We start from the raw sequence: 20,062 nt of genomic DNA on the forward strand, positions 1-20,062 counted from the left end.
ACAGTGTTAAGAGGATGATTGCACGCATCTGATGAGTAAATGAGTCCACTCCATTTTGAACCATGAGAAGCTATCAATCTCTCTACATTACCATGTGACCATCACATACTGTACCCGTGATTCTTCTGTAAAGATAGTTATATAGTCATTAATAATTCATGTAATTAATGTAAAGGACATGTTATTTACAGCTCATCCTCCAATAGCAGACTCAAGTTTATTTCACTGAATGATTGGCCCACTGTGAAACATGCTGATTACAGTAGCTATATTGGTTATGGTTATGGTTATGGTTATTTAGCAGACGCCTTTGTCCAAAGCGACATACAAATAAATAGCAATACAAATTAAATAACATAATTACAAAAAAGGGAGAATAGCAATATTATCAATACAACAATCATTTAAGCACTAATCTAATGAGAAATAAAACAATGAAATGACAAAAGCAATCAAATAAGTCACTCAGTTAATTATATAATAACAATAACTATAGCAAGGTATGGCTAAATTTAAGGACAATAGCAGAATAAATGTAAAATTTTAACAATGGACAAATTATAACAAAACAAAACTATTATACAAACCATAACACATAACAAACACTCAAAAGACTAAGTGCATATTAAACAAATATGCCTTAAGACCCCTCTTAAAAGATCCAAAACTGTTGCTTGAACGGAGAGCACTGGGCAACTCATTCCACCAACACGGAACCACTGAAGAATAGGATCTACAGTTTGACCTAGCATGTATGGTTTGTCGACATAACAGACGCTCCTCAGAAGATCGCAATGGGCGGTTGGGAATGTACATCTTCATCAAAGAACTGAAGTAGCTAGGAGCAGATCCAGTCAGTGTCCTATAGGCCAGAGTGAGAGATTTAAATTAAATTCTGGCTACTATAGGGAGCCAGTGGAGAGTAACTAGGAGAGGGGTTACATGTGTCCTCTTTGGCTGATTGAAGACCAGTCGTGCTGCAGCATTCTGAATCAACTGTAGTGGTCTTAATACGCAAGCAGGTAGGCCAGCTAACAGGGAATTACAGTAGTCCAGCTTGGAGATAACCATTGCCTGTACAAGAAGCTGAGTGGAATCTTGTGTCAGATAAGGTCTGATCTTCCTAATGTTGTACAGGGTATATACAAGATCCTTTTTCAATTCTCTTGTAGACTAGGCCTACAAGACAAACACTGTGTATGGACCATTGCATACCGATTCCACTGTCAATTGTATACGGTATTCACTACAACTGATTGAAATGTTACAATGATTTCAGGATGAGTATTAGCCTAAACTATGCCTGACATCCTGTGTCAGATGTTCCACAAACACGTATGCACACACACACACACACACACACACACACACACACACACACACACACACACACACACACACACACACACACGATCAAACATTTTTCGTGGATTTTTTTCTGGATGGAGGCAGTGGTTGTAACCCTCTGAATAATAATCCTTAATCCATATCCTTTTGCCTTTTGCATCCTTTTTTGACATGTATGCCTACAGCAGAGCTTTATAGCCTCTAGCCTAGCCTGTGCAGTGCTAGTGTAACCTTAAAGTTCTAGGCTACACCATTTATCATTATAAAAACAGCTCCGACACACGGGTTCGAATCGAAGCTTTAAAAGTTATTTTACCTCATCCAAAACTGACACACGATCATTTAGGGTTACACGTAAATAAAGCTTCTCTGTCAAACATTGAGTCAGGTGCTCTGTTCTCTCTCAGTGAGCAAATGTGCCCCCATGCGATTGATACTGAGATTGCAGAAATGTTGAAGTAGGCCTAGTTGTCGTCGCCGTTTCTGGCGTGTCTTTCAATTGTGTGAGTAAGTTTTTACCTTTCTAAACAAATAGAGAAGTATTTTTATGTGGAATTCGCAGATGTGGCACTCCATATTTGACCTAGTTAAAATTGAATCAATCTGACATCCGAACGCTAGATGTCCGCAGTGTTCAGCGTTTCATTCTGGCTGCTGCGTGTATGTTTTTGTCACGTGACAGGAAAAACACCGTTGGAACTGCTGTCATATCAGGAAGCGTTGTCTTATTATTTTTGTGTGACTTTGGTGAAGAAGAGAAAGCAAACAGTCTTATACTGACAGGAGAAATTATTTGTTTTGTTGGTAGTTTTATCAATAGCAAGCCTGCGGCGTATTTTAGCAAAGACTGCCCAATTGTTCAGTATACTTTATTGCATCGTGAGCTGGTCAGTGTAGTATCACAGCTAGCTGTGCCTGTGAGTTTCACAACAGAAGTACACACAGCTAGCTAGCATAGCTGTGCTATCATGAGAGCTGCCAAAAGCTAGCTAGCCATCTCACGTTGACGTTATCTATCTACCCAGTCACAACCTTGTGTCCAGTGCATTGTGCACTCTAGTGACCACAATGGCATTTTGACAACTACTTTTGTTCTTTGAATCGTTGTGTTTTGATGCTGCTGATGGGGAGGACTGTCCGACACGAGTGTCAGCCCGGGGAACTATTATGTTAGGTTTTGAATAGCAAGCCAAGTTGAAGTTACTGTTTATATTTTGTTGACAAGGACACTTTCCGTTGTCAGCTAGCTGACTGGTTGGCTGGAGTGTTTGAAAATGGAATTAAATTATCAGAACGACTAAAAGACACATTGAAATATACAGCGAAATGGTAAGTTGTCACATTTTGATATTGCCTTGAATGACAGGACCAATTCTCCCAGTGCTACCTAACGTTAGACATCTGAGTAAGCTAAACTGTCTAATCGATTGTTTAGTATCACATGACTTTCATCTTAATGTTACAACTTACAGGGACAATAAGTTACATTTGAGATGAGAAAGTTTTCACTGTGTTATGAAACATTGGCGCACACAACACATTTCACGCTCTAGTTGTTCTTTAGCTAACTTGGCTAACGTTACTTAGGTGTTACACCAGATAGTAACTAGCATAGCTAACTATGAACTGAAAGTCACGTTTGTCAAGTGGTGATCTGTCAACCTTTAGTTCCCTTTTCAATGAGATATTTAACAAGAAATTAGTTTCCCTTTTGCATCTCAGTACTGGTTTGTTCACAGTCAAACGATAAACATGCTGTCATAACGCTCATTTTGTTGGCAAGCTAGCTATGGTAAGTTCGAGTAACATGATGCTAGCTTAGCAGTGCAGTTAGCTACATTTCAGTATGTCAAATTCAAGCTGCTTCAACACTTATCTAATTTTATCTTCCGATCTGCTTAAAATAGTCTTTTAATTTGTATCAATGATTTAGTTATGTTCCTAGCCATATACGGCAGAACATGAAAGGCATTGACTGCTTTCTCTAACGTCTATAATGCTAACTGTTACTTTGCTTCAAAAGTGTTTGTGTTCATTGCATCCTGACTGTGCCAGCGTCGTCTCATATTTTACTGTTGTGCACTTGAACTGCAGGCCGATCCGGGCATATGGGCTTGTCTGTTGTTTGTCCGATATCTTCACAAAGATCAGGTGATATCTACAAATGCTAAGCAATGTCTTGTTTGCTGTTTGTGTTACTCAACTCAGACTCCAGACTCATGGTGTGAACGCTGACCCCCCCACTCCCTAACTCTCCCCTTCCAACAACTACTCATAATGTTGGAGGGACTTGTTGCCTGGGTACTGAATACATACCTTGGCAAATATGTCAGTAACTTGAACACTGACCAGCTCTCCATCGCCCTACTGAAAGGTATGGTACCTAAATTATGGGACTTGGTCAGTAGTAGCTCTCTCAGCCTCCAGCGTTGCTAGGCCGGCCCTCACTATGATGTTGCTTGTTGCAGGGGCGGTGGAGTTGGAAAATCTACCCTTGAGGAAGGATGCTCTGAGGGAGTTTGATTTGCCCTTTGAAGTCAAAGCAGGTCTGTGAAATGTATTTTCAGATAATGGTTGCACACATGCATCTTTGTCGCAGTGATCCTTATGGCATATTACTATGTTGGAGTTAATGAGATTTGTTCTCTGTGTTTTCTTTTTTTTTTTACTGTATTTTGTATGTAATGTTGTGTAATTCTCTTTGGACAAAATTATGGTGTCAATTTTATGCTTAACATATTGATAATCGGAAGCGAAAACTCAGAATCTCTAACCAAGAGAACAGTCTCTAACCAACACAATTCTGCAAACGAGAGCACTGTCAGCTATGTCAGTCTCTTATAAAATAAATTCTTTCTCTTCACAAGGTCCTTTGCAGTTTCAGTTCTCTCAGTCTTAGTTAGAGATTCTGAGTTTTTGTACTCAGATTCTGGTTTTGATTCAATATATTATCCATAAAAATTGACGCCATACAAAATCATTCCTTGAATATTCAAGCTATAGCTATAGAATTGCTGTACGTACAGTACAGCTTCATACACTTTGTGCATGAGAATCAGTGTCTGCATACAGTAGATGCAGTTAAATTGAATGCAGACACTCTTGTTTGGCAAGAAAAGAACATGACATTCTTGTTTTGCCTTATCTCACATGCAGTATTTGACTAACTTCTCTCAAGCACAGAAATTGGCCAGAGCATGCAATGCAACATTTATTGTTCATCACTGCACTGTGTGCTTGTTACAGGCTTCATTGGGAAGATCACCCTGCAGATCCCATTCTACCGGCCGCACAGCGAGCCATGGGTCATCTCCATGTCGCAGCTGAACCTGATTATCGGGCCCGCCCGCCCCCAGGAATTTGACGAGGAGGAGGAGAAGGAGGCGGAGCGTGAGCGCAAGAAACAGCTGCTCAAGGCACTGGAGGACAAGTGGAAGGTGGGAGGAAGGAAAAACTGGCTCGACCCGTCAGTCAGAAGGGAAAGCACAAACATACTGTACTGTAACGTGCTGTTGTGCTGCGCTTTGGCAGTTGAGCCGTGATGTTTCTGTCTGGGGAGATTTGAGTTACTGCTAAGTGTCACAATAAATTTATCTGCAAACTCATAACTGCACAGTACTGCCACATGTCACATTTGTTCATAATTATAATCATGATGAATCTCTTTAATAACAAAGATGAATCTCTCTAATTATAATGCATCTGTCCTGAATTTGCCAATTACGTTTTTTATCCATTATATATACACTGTTACATTCAAATGGGATGGCAAGGCAGATTAAACAAGTTTCATTATTTCATTTGAGGCTATTTGAAATGTGTTCTTTACTGCAGAGCGAGTGTGAGCAGAAAGGGGAGTCATACTGGTACTCGGTCACTGCCTCTGTGGTCACCAGAATAGTGGAAAATATTGAGGTAAGCCATCATTTGCAGCAAGATAGATTACGTGCTCACTAATGTATTGCAGTGTTTACTGCTTGGAGTTCATCTCCATAAATCTCTAAAATACTGTTTTTTTTTGTCATTCTTTTTATTTGGGATTTATAGTTTGGGGCAAAGAAATAACATGATAGATATAATCCTCAAATTCCCTTGAGAAATACTGACCCCCACAGATGACACAGAATTCAGAACTGCACAGCACTACACATTTTTAGTCCACGGATGCTGATCCTTGACCCAGAAACTCCTGATGTGTCTACTGCCAATCACTCTGCTTTTCTTAAATTGTCTTGAACAGCAAAATCACTGGATTTTCATCATCTTAGTGGGGATATTCTGTGTACATTGTGAAAGTGTGTGGCATGTCCGAAGTTGCTCTCCTGTGTTGTTGACAACTTTTGTTTCTTTTTAGCTGAACATTGAAGGTGTTCACCTGAGATTTGAAGATAACTATTCCAACCCAGAGAAGCCGTTTGCATTTGGAGTGTGCATCAAGAATGTCTCTGCTCAGAACTCGCCCACAGAACGGGTGAGCCTCCTGTCTCCAGCTCCAGAAATAACGTGGCAAAAAGTCTGAAACTTAAAGGTCATCTGTGAGCGCCAGCATTTGTTGTGTATTCCTGAAGAGGTGAATGGAGATTGTTCTGTCCACAGGCTCAGAGGCTCATGCGGCAGAAGCAGCTGGAGATCGAGGAGTTCAGCGTCTACTGGGACACCAGCAGCACCATGCTGGGTGACCTGCCCACTAGTGAGATTCAGGTATGCGTCTGTACAGTTTGAGAAACGGATTTGTTTTGTGTCGTCATGCTTGATTGTCTTGTGAATGGATTTGATAATTCCCCTGAAATTGAGCATACCACTTTGCAAAGTGTTATTCATTTATACTGTGTATACTGTAATAAAGTTATGCTAATACTATTTTTTTTTTTAATTAATTGCTCAGATGTACTTCGTAATTATAATTCTCTGAGCATAACGCTTTAATAATTATTGCATTACAATATCTTTCTGTCCTGAAAATTACTTTGATGAGAACTCTTTTTTTCTGATTATATGCATGCAAAAGTGTGTATGTAGCTGTTGTTGTGATATTTGTGCTCTTGTTTACCTTTGTCTATATGCTGTCAAGTGTTGTGTAAATCAGCATTATCAGGCCTGATCATGGCAGTTGCTTCTATCCTTCCCCCATCATGTTGTCTCCGCTCTCCCACTCAGGACACCATGACCAAATGCATGCAGAGCCGAGAGCACCAGTACATCTTCGAGCCGGTGTGCGCCTCCGTGCTGCTGCGGAGGAACGCGTCCAAAGAGCCGCTGCGCTCCCGCCACACGCCGCGCATCCACGGCCAAGTGCAGCTAGAGCCCCTGGCTCTCAAGCTGTCCCAGGTACAACACCTACTGTAACAGACAGGGATTGATGCATGTCTAAATCGTGTCATGAGTAATGCTTATGACTTATGAGGTGGATTTAGTCCTGAATTGAGTATTGCTAAAAATACTGAGGGTGCTGAGAAATGGTGTCCTCCACAACCACAGGTTCAGTACCAGCAGATCATGGCCTTCCTGAAGGAGCTGGATCGCAGGGAGAGGGAAATGCTGTTTCGCAAATGGAGGCCTAAAGTCTCCATCACTGGAAAGTGAGTTGATTTTGTTGTTATTGTTGTTGAATAGAGAATGCATCAGTTCAGCTCCTCGTTCTGAAATGGCTATTAGCCAAGTTATTGAGTTGTTGTAAAGTACTGACAGACGTTTAGACACCACTTATACTATGTCAATAAATGGCCACGTTCCTCACCCTTTTAACCCTCGTTTCTCCAGCTGTCGACAATGGTGGATGTTTGCCATCAACGCCAACCTGAGCACCATCCGGGAGCAGAGGCGGCGCCATAACTGGAACTTCGCTCTGCAGAGGGCACGGGATGCCCTGCTCTACACCAGTCTCTATGTCCAGCGGCTTAAGGGCCTCCCTCTGAGCCCGCAGCAGGAGGTAGGAGCCTTCACTCCCAAGCACACACGACTTTGAGTGTGGGGTTTAACAGGTCTGATAGCAGGTTTAGCATTGCTAGTGCCAAAATAGAAAAACAGACCTTACTTTCATTAATTTATGAATTTATGCATTCATGCATGCATGCATTCAATCTTTATTTATTCTCAGAAGTCCCTTGAGGGTAGGTTAGATTACAGACCTATGTGTTTGCAAATTATTATTGCATGTTTGTTTATGTTTATAGAAACATGTTACACATAAATACATGTAAATAAATTTGTATTTACTGTATGTGCTTGAACATTCCTTCATGTCTTTGGTTCCATATTCATGAGCAATTCCCTCTTTGTCCAGGACGAGCTAGACAGGGTAGAGGAAGAACAGACCCTGGAGGAGCTGCAGAGCCTGAGAGAGATCGTCCACGACCGGTTCCGTAAGCAGGAGGAGATTGCAGAGGCAAGCCAAGGAGACTTAAAAGAGCATTAGCATAAATGGCCTTAAGGCCACAGACAGCTTTGAAATGTTACTGAGAGAACTGCCTGACTATCACAGCGAATGTCTTGAAATAGTTGTACAGTATTGCATGAGTGTCCGGTTTTCTACACCTCTAGCAATAGTTAGCCTGCTTAGAATGAGAAGGTTCTATCTTTCATTTTTGTCAAAATTTTGTTTTTTACATATTCTTATTTTGTGACAATTTGAGAAGGTGAGGTGAGGTCATTTTTGGACATTATATCTACAGTATAATCTAAATTATAGTATAATTTTATACAGTATGTGAAAATATGCAGGTGCAACCACTGCAATTGCATTGCCGCAAGCCAGAGACTGATAATGTGGTTCTGTGGGAAAAGGCAGTAAAGAGAGCTTAGAATAGTTTGTATAGTTAATGATCAGGGGAGAGCGATACAGTTACAGATCATTAAGTGAATCATTAGGTAGATCCGAAAATGTTTTGATGTAGGGCTACCACCTGAGTTCCGGAACTGAAATCAAATTAATGAACAGTAGATGAATAATGGCCCCAAAATTATGTGTATTGATTATATAGTAAATATATTCTGTATTTTTCCTCTCCATTACTCAAAACAGAGTTTAAGAGAGCCAATCTCGGATCCGCCTTGCTCATCTCCGACGGGCTCCATACCCAAGAGTGGGAGCTCTGGGATGATCCAGTACCTGCAGTCCTGGTTCCCTGGCTGGGGAGGCTGGTACGGAGACTCGCAGGGCCCAGAGAGCGGCCCCGACGGGCAGGGAATGGCTCCAGATGACCTACTGCCAGGCCCTGGTTCATGGGATATACTAGGTCAGCCTGTTTAATGGCAGCTCTGGTTAATTGATGAGGCCAGTATGTCTGTGTCTAGCTCAGTTGGTGACGCTCAGGAAGGACTACTGATAGAAATAGAAGTCCTTTGGCTAAAGATGCCAACAGCTGGCTTTCCAATTCATAATGTTTAACCTTTGTTGTAGATGAATGAATGAACGAATGAATGAATATATGATTATGCCTAGAAAGCCCAAATGCCATCAAATATGTTTCACATCTTCACATCACCTTTAATTCTGGAAGAACATATTCACAAGCAAGAACGAATGTGTGGAAACTAAATATCTGTTGTCTTTGCAGCTGACCCAGATGAGCTGTTTGACCCATTGGAAGACTCCCAGACTCTCAACACTTTCACAAGGAGGGATCATCTCTTTGCCCGGCTGGACTTTTTGCTCGAGAAGGCATCTGTGACACTCTTACATCAAGAAAAGACCGCCATGGCATCTAAAGAGAGTGGTGTCATTCAACTGGAATTTTCAGGTACCACAGCCTGTTCTTATGCTTACAAGAAGAGTTCTTAGGTCTGTAATTACTGTGTTTGTAGGGTTGTGGTTGGGTTTGAGCTGAGTGTTTGGTTTTGCAGGTGTCAAGATTGGTGTGGAGTCCCTTCCCCGCTCGGAGTCCTCCTGTCTCACTGTCAAGCTGGGAGGCCTGTTTCTGAGAGACCTAACCACCCACGGCACAATCTTCCCTGTCCTTGTCTCTCCTAAAACAGTAAGAGCTTAGGAGTTACACGTATTTCATATTATTATAAAAGAATGTCTTTTATGTGGATGTTAGTGTACAATGCTACCTTATATGGACTTTTTAATACATGGATATTTCTCCTCAAGGATAAAGTTGTTGTGGCCATAAATCAACCTTTTGGGCAGCCTTCGAGTACAGAATCAGGTTAGTGCTTCCGGAAATAGTGGAGTTGCTTCTATGTTGTATGATGAAAGTGTATTGACTTTGCAGACTTCTAAGGCATTTTTTTCTGCAAACTCAATGCCTTAGTGGGATGTCCTATTAGGCAGTCTACCCTCTTTGTCACAGGCTTATTTTTTGCCCTATTTAAAAACACACACGCTCTGTCTTGTTTCATGCTGTTTCTTATAGCTCCCAGCACTGAGTCCTCGGCTGCTCCTGTCTTTGAGATGATATATGAGCGCAACCCTGTCAGGTGTAAATATGAGCGGAGGTTAGAGGTCAACACCAGCCCTCTGAACATCATTTATAACCCGCAGGCCATTAAAAAGGTGGCCGACTTTTTCTACAAGGGCAAGGTGCACACCTCAGGTACTGTATGATTACATCCTACATTAAAACCATACTCTTGATGCTCTATTTTGGGGTCTTGGCAGAGGGAGTGATTGTGCTACCGTTTCTTTTTTTGTTTTTTTGGCTCAGGTTTTGGATACCAGTCGGAGTTGGAGCTGAGAGTAGCAGAGGCTGCCAGGCGGCAGTACAACAAGCTGAAGATGCAAACCAAAGCAGAAATCAGGCAGACTATTGATCAGCTGCTTGTCGGCGAGTTCATTGTACGTAGGGATCTATACATAGATATTTGAGTGAAATATGAGTATGAACATGTGAAACAAATTGGCTTTTTGCTTATTTGTATCGCTCAAAAGTTTGACCTTGCCTTTACAGGAGAACGGCAAACGATGGACAATGAAGCTGGATATATGTGCTCCACAAGTGATCTTTCCTGATGACTTTCAGTCAGGAGATCCCATGTTGGTGGTGGTCGATCTTGGTCGCATCTTGCTGACTAATTCACAAGGTATGTGGTCAATTTACAGAACTGAGAGCACTCATATCGTGTGACAATAGCCATACTGTGCGACTGTAACTGTACTTTTCTCAGCTTTTTATTTAAGTTCCTCTTTCTTCCTTACAGAGGATTCAAAACCAAAAGTGAAGATCACCCAGTCAGATGGAGAGGACTTGAGTGATGAGGAGTATCAGACACCGCTAGCGACGCCACCAGAGTCTCCTCCCCCAGAACCAGAAGCTGAGTTTAAGGACCGCGTCAAGAGCCCTGAACTGCCCAGCCTCTCGTCACCCGAAGCTGCTCAGGCCTACAGCAAGAACTTGTACGAAAAGTACTCCCTGTCCTTCAAAGACCTTCAGATCATGGTGGGCCGCTACAAGGACAACTGGAAGCACCTGCAGGAGAACGAAGTCGGCCCTACTCACGTGGTGGAGAAGTTCAACGTACTGCTACAGCTTGAGCAGAGGCTCCGCTACACCTCGGACCCCCAACTACCCGGAGCGGTTCTCTCAGGGACCCTCCCTGACCTCAAGGTGCACATCAACCTGGAGAAGATGACCGCACTGAGGAGCTGCTTGACTCGCCTGGGCAGCACCACAGCCGAGGAGGAGAAGGGCTTCAACAAGGAAGAGAGCCTCAAGTCTCCCGACCCTTTGACACTACGTCACGAGAAGATCTTTCAGAGGGAGGACAGCTCCTGGAAACTGCAGGGGTCTGCCAAAAACCTCACTCAGAGTGTAATGACCCTGGAGCAGCATACGAGGGAAGTATTGGTGGAATCCAGGCTGCTTTTAGCAGAGTTTAACATCAACTATATGCAGCTGGGTGTTGAGAGTGGTGGGCGGTATATCTCCGTGCTGAAAGTCTTTGGCACAAACGCCCATTTTGTAAAACGGCCTTACGATGCTGAGGTGTCCCTCACGGTTCACGGGCTCCTTCTGGTGGACACCCTACAAACCTATGGGTCGGACTTTGACCTTTTGGTGGCCTCCCACAAGCATCTAAGTTTTGACGTGCCTACCGGTAGTCTCAGAGAGAGCCAGCCGACGTCCCCTGTCTCTCCTGATGGAAGGTCCCCGGAGCCTTCAGACCTCCATCGGGAGTCATCGGGATTGCCTTTTGAGAAAGTGTCTCCCATGAGTTCCTTTTTCAAGGACCAGGAGGCACTCATAAAACTGGAGTACCAGTTTGTTAGCTCAGACTGCCCCTCTATGAACCTGGACAGCTCCCTTCAGGTGACCACCATGCAGGTGAATAACTTGGATATCATTCTCAATCCTGAAACCATGGTGGAATTGCTCAAGTTCCTCCAGCAGTCATTCCCAAAGGAAGAAAGCACATGTTCGCCCTCGACACAACAAATATCACCACTGCCTAATGGAGAGGGCCAAGATGAAACCTTTCAGTCCACCTATGAGCAAAACATCGAGTTCACTGTGGAGATTCACCGATTGAACCTATTGCTGCTACGGACAGTCTCTACAGGTACTGTTCTGGGTGGAGAAAAGAAAGGCATGAAAATCGCTACTGCCAGTATCAATGGGACTAAAGTCAACGTTTCCATGGGAAGCAGATTGGATGTCAATGGTTCCCTTGGGTGCATCCAGTTGGTGGATTTAACTCAGGAAGGTGGTAGAGGTCAGTTTGTGGTCAGTATTGGGAATGTAGAAGAGATTCCTACTTCCGAGAATATGGCTTTCTTCCGTAATCCAGGAATGGCGCCATCAGAAGCTCTAAATTTCCGTCTTCTGGAGAGGTCTCAAGGGGAGTGCTCCTTACATCTCCAGATGGCTTCCTTGCACTACAATCACTCAGCTAAATTCCTGAAAGAGCTCAGCCTATCTGCCAATGAGGTGGAGGACAACTTCCGCTCAATGCTGAAGACCGCTGCTTCTAAAGTATCGACCGTGCTAGCTAACAAAACTGCAGAGTATACTGGAATGGTGTCTCTCTTTGAAACCCCATCCAGGAGATCCAGAACTCAAAGTCAGAGTAACTGGCAGCTGGATCCCTTTGATGAGGAGGAAGATTTAACACTGCCAGAGGAAGAGCCAAGCTTGGATTCTTTTCTGGTGAAGCTAACATTAAACATAAGCATTGAGTCACCTGTCGTGTCCATTCCCAGAAAGCCTGGTCACTCAGAGCTTCTTGTCGGACATCTTGGGAGTATAACAATCCAGAATTTCATAGCAGGGCAGGACTCCGAAGGGGAGCGATTACAAGTCGAAGTGAAAGACATCAGGCTGTACTCACTCAACACCTGTCACCTGATGCACCGAAAGGGACCGCGAAGTGATATCGGCTCCAACTCTAGTTTCTCTCCATCACATAACGAAAGTCTCAATCAGGATGAGCCCCAGTTCACTCGACATGACTTCTTTGAGGTACTAAGTAGGGGAAAAGGTGAGTTTGTTTAATGATTACCTAACATTCAGATTGTTGATTTGCAAAGTATTGCACATAGGGCATTAGCACTGAAGAGCATCTGTGAGAGGATAAACTACTGTAGGCTACAAGTGCATTAAAAAGATAATATTACAGATTTGTTAACACGTGTTGACGCTAGCCCTGTTAATATTACTGGTGACATTCCATTATTTATTTATTTTTTTAATCTCTCTCAGCATTCCATATTCTGAAAGACACCACCATACAGTTCACCCTGGAGAAGGTCCCCTTAGACGTAGACAGCCAGTTCACCTATCTGTCATGTGATGACTCATTTCATAGCTCTGGATTACTCAGAGTGGAGGGCAAATTTGTCAATCCTGTCCAGGTATGCTTGCTTTTCATATCTCTTAAATCAGTTTTGCATGATTTCAGTAATGTTTAATGAATATATTTTCATGAAACATTTCATTAATTGTAAACCTGTTACTCTACAGGTTTGTCTGTGCAAGCCAGTTTATGAGCAGGTGCTTCAGACTCTGGATAATCTCTCACTTATCGAAGACCAGCGGGCAACACCGAGCCAGCCGCCGACCCCACCCCCTCCGACCCCTTCTTCCACCAAGCCACACCGCTTCCCAGATCCCCAGGGGGGGCTTTTTGCACGTGACCCTCCCCACATCAACCTGTCTTACTCCTCTTTGTCTTCGTCTCTTTCCACCCCTCTCCCTCTCCAGAACCACAGTCCTCCTCTACAGCCACCTTCGTTCACCCAGGTGAGGGCCACCTTCTGTGTGGCCGAGCTCCAGGTGCAGCTCAGCGCTGACCTCACCCAAGGCTCCCAGGGTTTGGTCAGCCTCCGGTTCCAGGACCTGGAGGGGGAGTTCACCAAAGACCACCCTCACGTGCTTTCGGTCCAGCTCGCTCTGCGCTCCTTGCTCATGGAGGATCTGCTCGAACAGAACCCCGAATCCAAGCACAAGCACCTTATCGTGTCCCGAGGGGCTCCTAAACCTTCCACCTTCACCCCCAAGGAGTACCTCTCTCAGTCCTGCCCCTCCTCGTCCAACGCTCTGTACCCCGAGATGCCACGCTCTCTGCCAGCCCACATGGAGGAGGCTCAAAATGTCTTCCAGTTCTACCAGAGGCACCCCAGCGCACCTTCGCCCGCCGCCCGCAAGAAAAAGGACCCCACCTGCCCCAGCACACCCCCACCTTCTCCATCGCGGAACACGCCCTCTCCGCACCCTCCGCCAGATTTCGACGAATCGCTGGTGCACATCAACGTGCTGATGGTGGACAAGCGTCACCCGGAATTCCAGACTCGCTACGGGAGCGTCGGGCGCAGCATTGACGTCGACTTCAACTGCCTGGACGTGCTCATCACCCTGCAGACCTGGGTGGTGATCTTGGACTTCTTTGGCATTGGCTCCACAGCCAACAACCATGCTGTGAAGCTGCCGCCCAACTCTCCCCAGCCTATGCCAGGGCACCCCTTGGATAATGACTCCCCCAGTGACCTGACGGATGTCTACCCTGAGATTAATGAAGAGGAACTGGAGGATCGGGTGAACACCAAGCTGGATCTGAAGGTAGCTGGATGTTTGCTGGGAAAAGAAAAAAATTGTTATTTTACAACGAATGTCTTTACTGAAAATATTATTCTGTGTCTTTTTGGACAGGTCCACGCATTGTCTCTTGTGCTCAACAAGAAGACCACAGAGCTTGCAAAAGCCAGTGTCTCCAAATTGTTCACTCACATGGAAATGATTGGTTAGTATACACATATTGCTTATATATATATATTGCTATATAATAGGCCTTTGATACAGCAGATGAATCTAAGCATACTGGATACTTTGGATAAAAGTGTCTGCTAAGTATCATTGCCATATTGCAACCCTGTTGGTTATTACTGTATTCTGTCTGTTTCTGTTGTGTGTACTGTATGTGTATGCGATGGGCCTTGTTCTCACTGTTTTTTTTTGGAATGTGATGTCTGCTCCACAGATGGAGATCTGGCCCTGCAAGGCAGCCTGGGCAGCCTGTCTCTGAGTGACCTAACCCCTCACGGAGATCTCTACAGGGAGCGCTTCACGACGCGGGGCGGAGAGGCGCTCGTCTTCAACATCCACAAGTACTTCCTGTCCTCTTGTTTTCTCTCTTACTGGAGTCCATTATCTTTATGGGGAAATAAGTGGGGTTCCTCAGAGTGGCTTTCAGGGACTACTGTGCAAACAGAATGAAGTATCGACCTACTGTGGTTTGTTAACTTTTCGGTCATTCCTTTGTGCTCTAATTTGTAGTGGGAATAAAGTTTATTTTCAGGCGACCTCTCTTGGCGCAGTTATAGGGATGCTATTCCCTATCAAACTGTATAGCACTCTTCTAAGTCTTGATGTATTTTTCTTGCCATTCCCTATCAAACTGTATAGCACTCTTTTAAGTCTTGATGTATTTTTCTTAACTTTGTGAGTGTTATTTTGCGTGGTATCTTATTCTCTGAACTGCTTGTCTCCCAAAGGTACGGTGAGCCTGATCCATACCTGGAAAGGGAGTGCGACATCAAGGTGTCCCTCCAGATGGCCTCGGTGCAGTACGTTCACACCCAGCGCTTCCAGGCAGAAGTGGTGGCCTTCATCCAGCACTTCACCCAGCTCCAGGACGTCCTAGGCAGGCAGAGGGCCGCTGTCGAGGGCCAGGCGGTGAGTAGACTCCTGGGGGCAGCCAGGGACAGGAGGTAGCCCGAATGTGCATCTTTTGTTGGCCACTGGGGGATGCAGGGATGCACGCAGAATCATTTTATGTGTGTTTTTTATTTTTGTGTTATTATATAGCCAGTGTGTTCAAAGGCATTAGCCTATAGCAGGAACATCTTCTGCTAATTATCTGGTAAAATATTCTTTGTTTTCTTTGTAACCTCGCAGACAGGCATGTTAGTAATCTCTACAGGGACATCTTTTTTTTTTTTTTTTAAGATATTTTTTTGGGCTTTTATGCCTTTAATCAGACAGGACAGTGTAGGGTGACAGGAAATGAGTGGGAGAGAGAGCAGGGTGGGATCCGGAAAGGACCACGGGGCGGGAATCGAACCCGGGTCGCCGGCGTGCGGTGCAGGTGCCCCAGCCAGTCGCGCCACGACTGGGGCCTACAGGGACATCTTTGTTCTCTGAGTACAGACGCACACAGACATTCCTATTCGTCTGACCTATTTGTTGTGACGCAGAAACCAGCTAGAACTGTACCACTGTCAGAATGTCTTTATGTTGTAGGACTTTTGTCATGTAGGCTGACTGGTAGTCTTTACTCTATTGTGGACTGCTGGCTCCTTCTTGGTACAATGTTAAGCCCCTCAATCATAAAATTAGGGAATATGGATAAAGTCGTGAGTAAATAATACAGTGGACCAACACCCGCTTGTACGATGGCCAAATCATTTGCTTTTATTTACCTAGAGACCAATACCAAGTTCCTGTGGTCACAGCGATTGCTGTTAAAAATAGCCAGCACTGGTCCAGGTGCTGTTTAGACTTATAGCCCCCACCCGCTGTGAAGGCATAGTTTAATCTGAGAAGTTGTCAGCTCCCATTTCCAGTAACCGACGGGGGCGACTCTTTTGGATGTGTGAAAGCGCCCTTGAGGCAGGATGGGGAGGGATACTGAGCTGACCTGTCGAACTGGTCCCCTAATCTCAAGATACGGTGGTTCGGTAGCGGCGCATTACAAAGGCTTAATGCCCCATTGCTCTCAATTGATTTGAATTGAATTGATTCTTTTGAGTTTTAACTTTGATCGCATCTAAAAGGGCAACGCTAATCTACTTATGCAGCCTTCTCTCCCTCTCTGTCCAATCCTCCAGCCCTGTAGTACAGTCTCTAAACTGCTTAGTGAGTCATTGTGCAGCTCCTCGCAGGTGTCTGTCTCTTTGCATTGTTATTAGATCGGTAGTGTGATACAACGCTGAGTGCACTTTATCTTCATCATCTACACACTTCATACGGCTCTCAGCAAGCAATGTTGTCAGTTATTACTCCGCTATAGATTCGGATCATGCTAACATGCACGTCTATTGGACAGACGGTTTCATTTCTCGCAGATCACAGACCAGTCATTTTTATGCACTCATTGCACCTTTTGTCTCTTAGCATGTAGCTTGTTGTAAATTTCCCACTAGAAAAAGTTTGCAATGTTGGAGTCTAAAACCCTGTTATCGAAATTGGAGACATCTTTCTTCCATTCATTTCCGGTCTACTCTTTACTATCCTGTCACTGAAGGCTAGAGAAGCCCCAAAATAAATATATATATACAGTATATATATATATATATATATATATATATATATATTTTTTTTTTAAGAAAATAATAAATAAATACAACGTACCCCCTCAGGCCTGTCCTTGACCTCTGAACTCTAAGCTGACCTCTTCCCTGACCCCTGAACTCTAACCTGACCTCTTCCCTCTCCCTGGCAGGTGCGTGAGCGTCCCCAGCGGGCATCGCGCGTGCTGCTGGACATCGAGGCGGGCGCGCCGGTGCTGCTGATCCCCGAGAGCTCGCGCTCGCCGCGCCTCATCGTGGCCAACCTGGGCCAGCTGCGCGTGCACAACTGCTTCCTGTCCGCGGGCACCCATGGCACCTTCTCTCTCAGAGACAAGGTAGAGAAACTTACCATGGCACATGCCTTTTTCCCCTCTCTGGTGAGTCCTGCCCATCCATGCCACTATGCTATGCCACGCACCGCACCGCACCACGCCGCGCTCGTGCAAACCTGTCTGAGATTGCCATTCATGGAGCAGTTTCTTCTTAGTTCTAGTAGTATGTACTATGTACACTAAAGAAATGAGTACATACTGTAAATATAATGTATGTGGTCCACCTTCTGACCAAATTCTGGGTAATGGGAATGAAACGGCATCACTAAACAGGACACAGTTGCTGTAAGCATTCCTGTTTTCCTGATATTTGTAATATACTCTGTATGAGGTCATGAGGAAAGTGCTTCATGGATGCAGTCCGTCTCGTTATGTTCTACCCGGGGCGTGTCCTCGTAACAGCCGCACTGGTGTGGGGTGATGTGGAGGAGGTTTGTAATTCACTCACCAATTATGTCCTATTCTGAGCATGCATGCCACTCACTTAGTCCATCATTTTAATCCTAGCTCTATTTTTGTCGTCGATCAGTATAGTATTGTTGCCAATATAGTGTTGTACTGTATGTGTTAGTGTGTGTGTCTGTAGTGGTGTTAAGATCTATAATAGATGTATTTTTGTTTTTTGTGAAGAATTTGATATTGCATGCAAATTCATACAAGGACCCAGCGTACTATAAGGTATCAGGATGTGTCCATGTGTGTTGGTTGACCTGGGCTGTTTCTTTCTCTTTTCTGATTGGTTATTAATCTTTTCTCTTCTCTGCATGCTCCTCCCTCTATGACTTAACTATACATGTAAGTTCATGATTGCATTGTATTGTATTGTACTGTATGAGGTTACACTGATTCATCTGTATATGATTAGGCAGAACAATTTGGGGAAATTACCTAATTCTTTTTTAAAATTTCAATTTGATCTGTGATATAAGTCGAGCTTCGGTTCAAGATTCACCATATAATACATTTAAAACATGTGTTGCATTATAAGTTAAGGTAACAATGAAATATGAACTGCTCTATCTACATGAGGATGAAAACCCAAATTACTTCCAAATATAGCTTAACGAATGGCCACATCTGATTGGTTAGGATGTGCCCCACGTATGGTACCTCAGACAAAGACGGCATTCATTTAAAAACAGAGCATGTGACACTGCTGACCATGGGGTCAGAATTAGTGGAACAATTAATTGCTTCCTTTGTGATTTTGTCTTTGTCTTGTATTAGTTCAGATCATGACTTCGATTTTTATTAATCTTTCAGCCCTAATACAAGATGATATTGCAAAGACTGCTCAGAAAAGCTGGTGGATTGTCAGAGAACTTTTAAGACTTTACAATACACGTCCCTTTGTGTGCTCTTGTGTAACTGGTCATTTCATTTTCTCTGCTAAGACTTTGATATGTGGTCTTTTGGGCCCCCACCGTCAACTTCAAGGCTCGCTGCCTGGAAGGCGTTAGGGTTAGATATGGCAGCGCTGCCTTGAAGTCATCAGTGGGGGTCCAAAAGACCATCAAGCTGATATTTCCTCTACATAGTGTTGTACACTGAGGAATGTTTTGCCATATTTCATAATTCAAGACGTATCACATATTTTATACAATGTGTGCAAAATATGTCCAAGTTCTGTAAAACATGACAGTGTTCCTAAACTTGAGCCTTTGATGTTGGCAATCACGTACCGTTTAAGTGAACGGCTTGACTGACCGTGCTGCTCTGGTTTTGAAGGACCGTGTAAAGAGCACTCCGCCAGCAGGGGGCGCCAGTAAGCCCAGTGACGAGGAGTCTGCAGAGAAGGGGAAATCCTCCAGCAGCTCAGCCTCGACCTCCACCGCCTCCACCTCAGCGTCGGGCTCCGGCTCAGGCCCCAGCTCAGGGTTCACCCTGGGCCGCCCGCAGGCTGCCAAAGGGAGGATGCCCGACGTAGACGTGCCCTTAGACCCAGGTGAGTCACAACAAAACAGCCCTCCCTTCCTCCTCCGCCTCCTCCCCCCCCCCCACAGAGCTTGTTAATGCTAACTGGTTTTGTTAATTCTAAGATGGCAGATTGGACTGGCTGCTCTTAGTAGACTTGCTCTGACTTGTTTTCTGTTCAACTGCACTGGAGCTGTGAACACTCAATGACCTGACCCAAATCTGAATGGCATTTGTAGTGTTTCAGAGGTATATAAAACAAGAACTAAGCACACTTTTAATACTTGTATTATCCACCCCCCATATCTTGAAAAAATCCTTCACTGGAATCTCTTTTAAGAAATAAATATAAAGTGTATTATACAGTATATGCCAACTATTATAAGTAATTATCTCTCTGTCCCTGACCATAATACATAAGTGTTGTTAGCAGTGTCTTCCTACAGCCCGCTGCTGTTGTGAGTGTGTGTCGTGCTGCTAAATCTTCTCCCTCTGTGTGTGTGCCCCCCCTGCAGAGGAGCATGTGTGCCTGCTGGACTGCATCTCTCTGGACCTGCAGGAGATGGACATCTTCTCGGCGGAGCGTCTTCCGTGCGAGCCGTGGGACAGCGCGGGCAAGCGGCCGGACACCGACCTGTTCTTCACCTCCTACACGGTGCGGCGCAGCGGGAGCAGCCTGCTGCAGGAGCGCTGCCACCTACGCCTCAAGGTGGAGCGCAACCTGGACAGGTGAGCGCCTCCTCTA

General features: G+C 44.5%; 1 protein-coding gene across 3 annotated transcripts in view; it reads left to right on the top strand.

Annotated features, from left to right (window-relative positions):
* Window positions 1-2,075: 2,075 nt before the first annotated feature.
* vps13d (vacuolar protein sorting 13 homolog D) overlaps window positions 2,076-20,062 on the top strand; it is a 62,874-nt gene continuing 44,887 nt past the window's right edge. The window contains exons 1-27 of one of the 3 annotated variants that reach the window (XM_062540347.1): window positions 2,076-2,676; window positions 3,556-3,721; window positions 3,816-3,893; window positions 4,594-4,784; window positions 5,182-5,262; window positions 5,702-5,818; window positions 5,944-6,048; window positions 6,505-6,675; window positions 6,826-6,926; window positions 7,108-7,276; window positions 7,631-7,732; window positions 8,369-8,582; window positions 8,904-9,086; window positions 9,190-9,320; window positions 9,440-9,497; window positions 9,705-9,884; window positions 9,996-10,126; window positions 10,239-10,371; window positions 10,489-12,765; window positions 12,987-13,138; window positions 13,248-14,342; window positions 14,433-14,523; window positions 14,761-14,887; window positions 15,275-15,455; window positions 17,224-17,448; window positions 19,132-19,348; window positions 19,833-20,046. In XM_062540347.1, coding sequence (XP_062396331.1) covers window positions 3,625-3,721; window positions 3,816-3,893; window positions 4,594-4,784; window positions 5,182-5,262; window positions 5,702-5,818; window positions 5,944-6,048; window positions 6,505-6,675; window positions 6,826-6,926; window positions 7,108-7,276; window positions 7,631-7,732; window positions 8,369-8,582; window positions 8,904-9,086; window positions 9,190-9,320; window positions 9,440-9,497; window positions 9,705-9,884; window positions 9,996-10,126; window positions 10,239-10,371; window positions 10,489-12,765; window positions 12,987-13,138; window positions 13,248-14,342; window positions 14,433-14,523; window positions 14,761-14,887; window positions 15,275-15,455; window positions 17,224-17,448; window positions 19,132-19,348; window positions 19,833-20,046 — 6,821 coding nt within the window. In that variant the 5' untranslated portion in view covers window positions 2,076-2,676; window positions 3,556-3,624. The remainder of the gene's footprint in view (window positions 2,677-3,555; window positions 3,722-3,815; window positions 3,894-4,593; window positions 4,785-5,181; window positions 5,263-5,701; window positions 5,819-5,943; window positions 6,049-6,504; window positions 6,676-6,825; window positions 6,927-7,107; window positions 7,277-7,630; window positions 7,733-8,368; window positions 8,583-8,903; window positions 9,087-9,189; window positions 9,321-9,439; window positions 9,498-9,704; window positions 9,885-9,995; window positions 10,127-10,238; window positions 10,372-10,488; window positions 12,766-12,986; window positions 13,139-13,247; window positions 14,343-14,432; window positions 14,524-14,760; window positions 14,888-15,274; window positions 15,456-17,223; window positions 17,449-19,131; window positions 19,349-19,832; window positions 20,047-20,062) is intronic. The other 2 variants (XM_062540348.1, XM_062540349.1) reach the window with 2 other exon arrangements.

The sequence above is a fragment of the Sardina pilchardus genome, chromosome 7, assembly GCF_963854185.1.
Source record: "Sardina pilchardus chromosome 7, fSarPil1.1, whole genome shotgun sequence".
Classification (NCBI taxonomy): Eukaryota; Metazoa; Chordata; class Actinopteri; order Clupeiformes; family Clupeidae; genus Sardina; species Sardina pilchardus.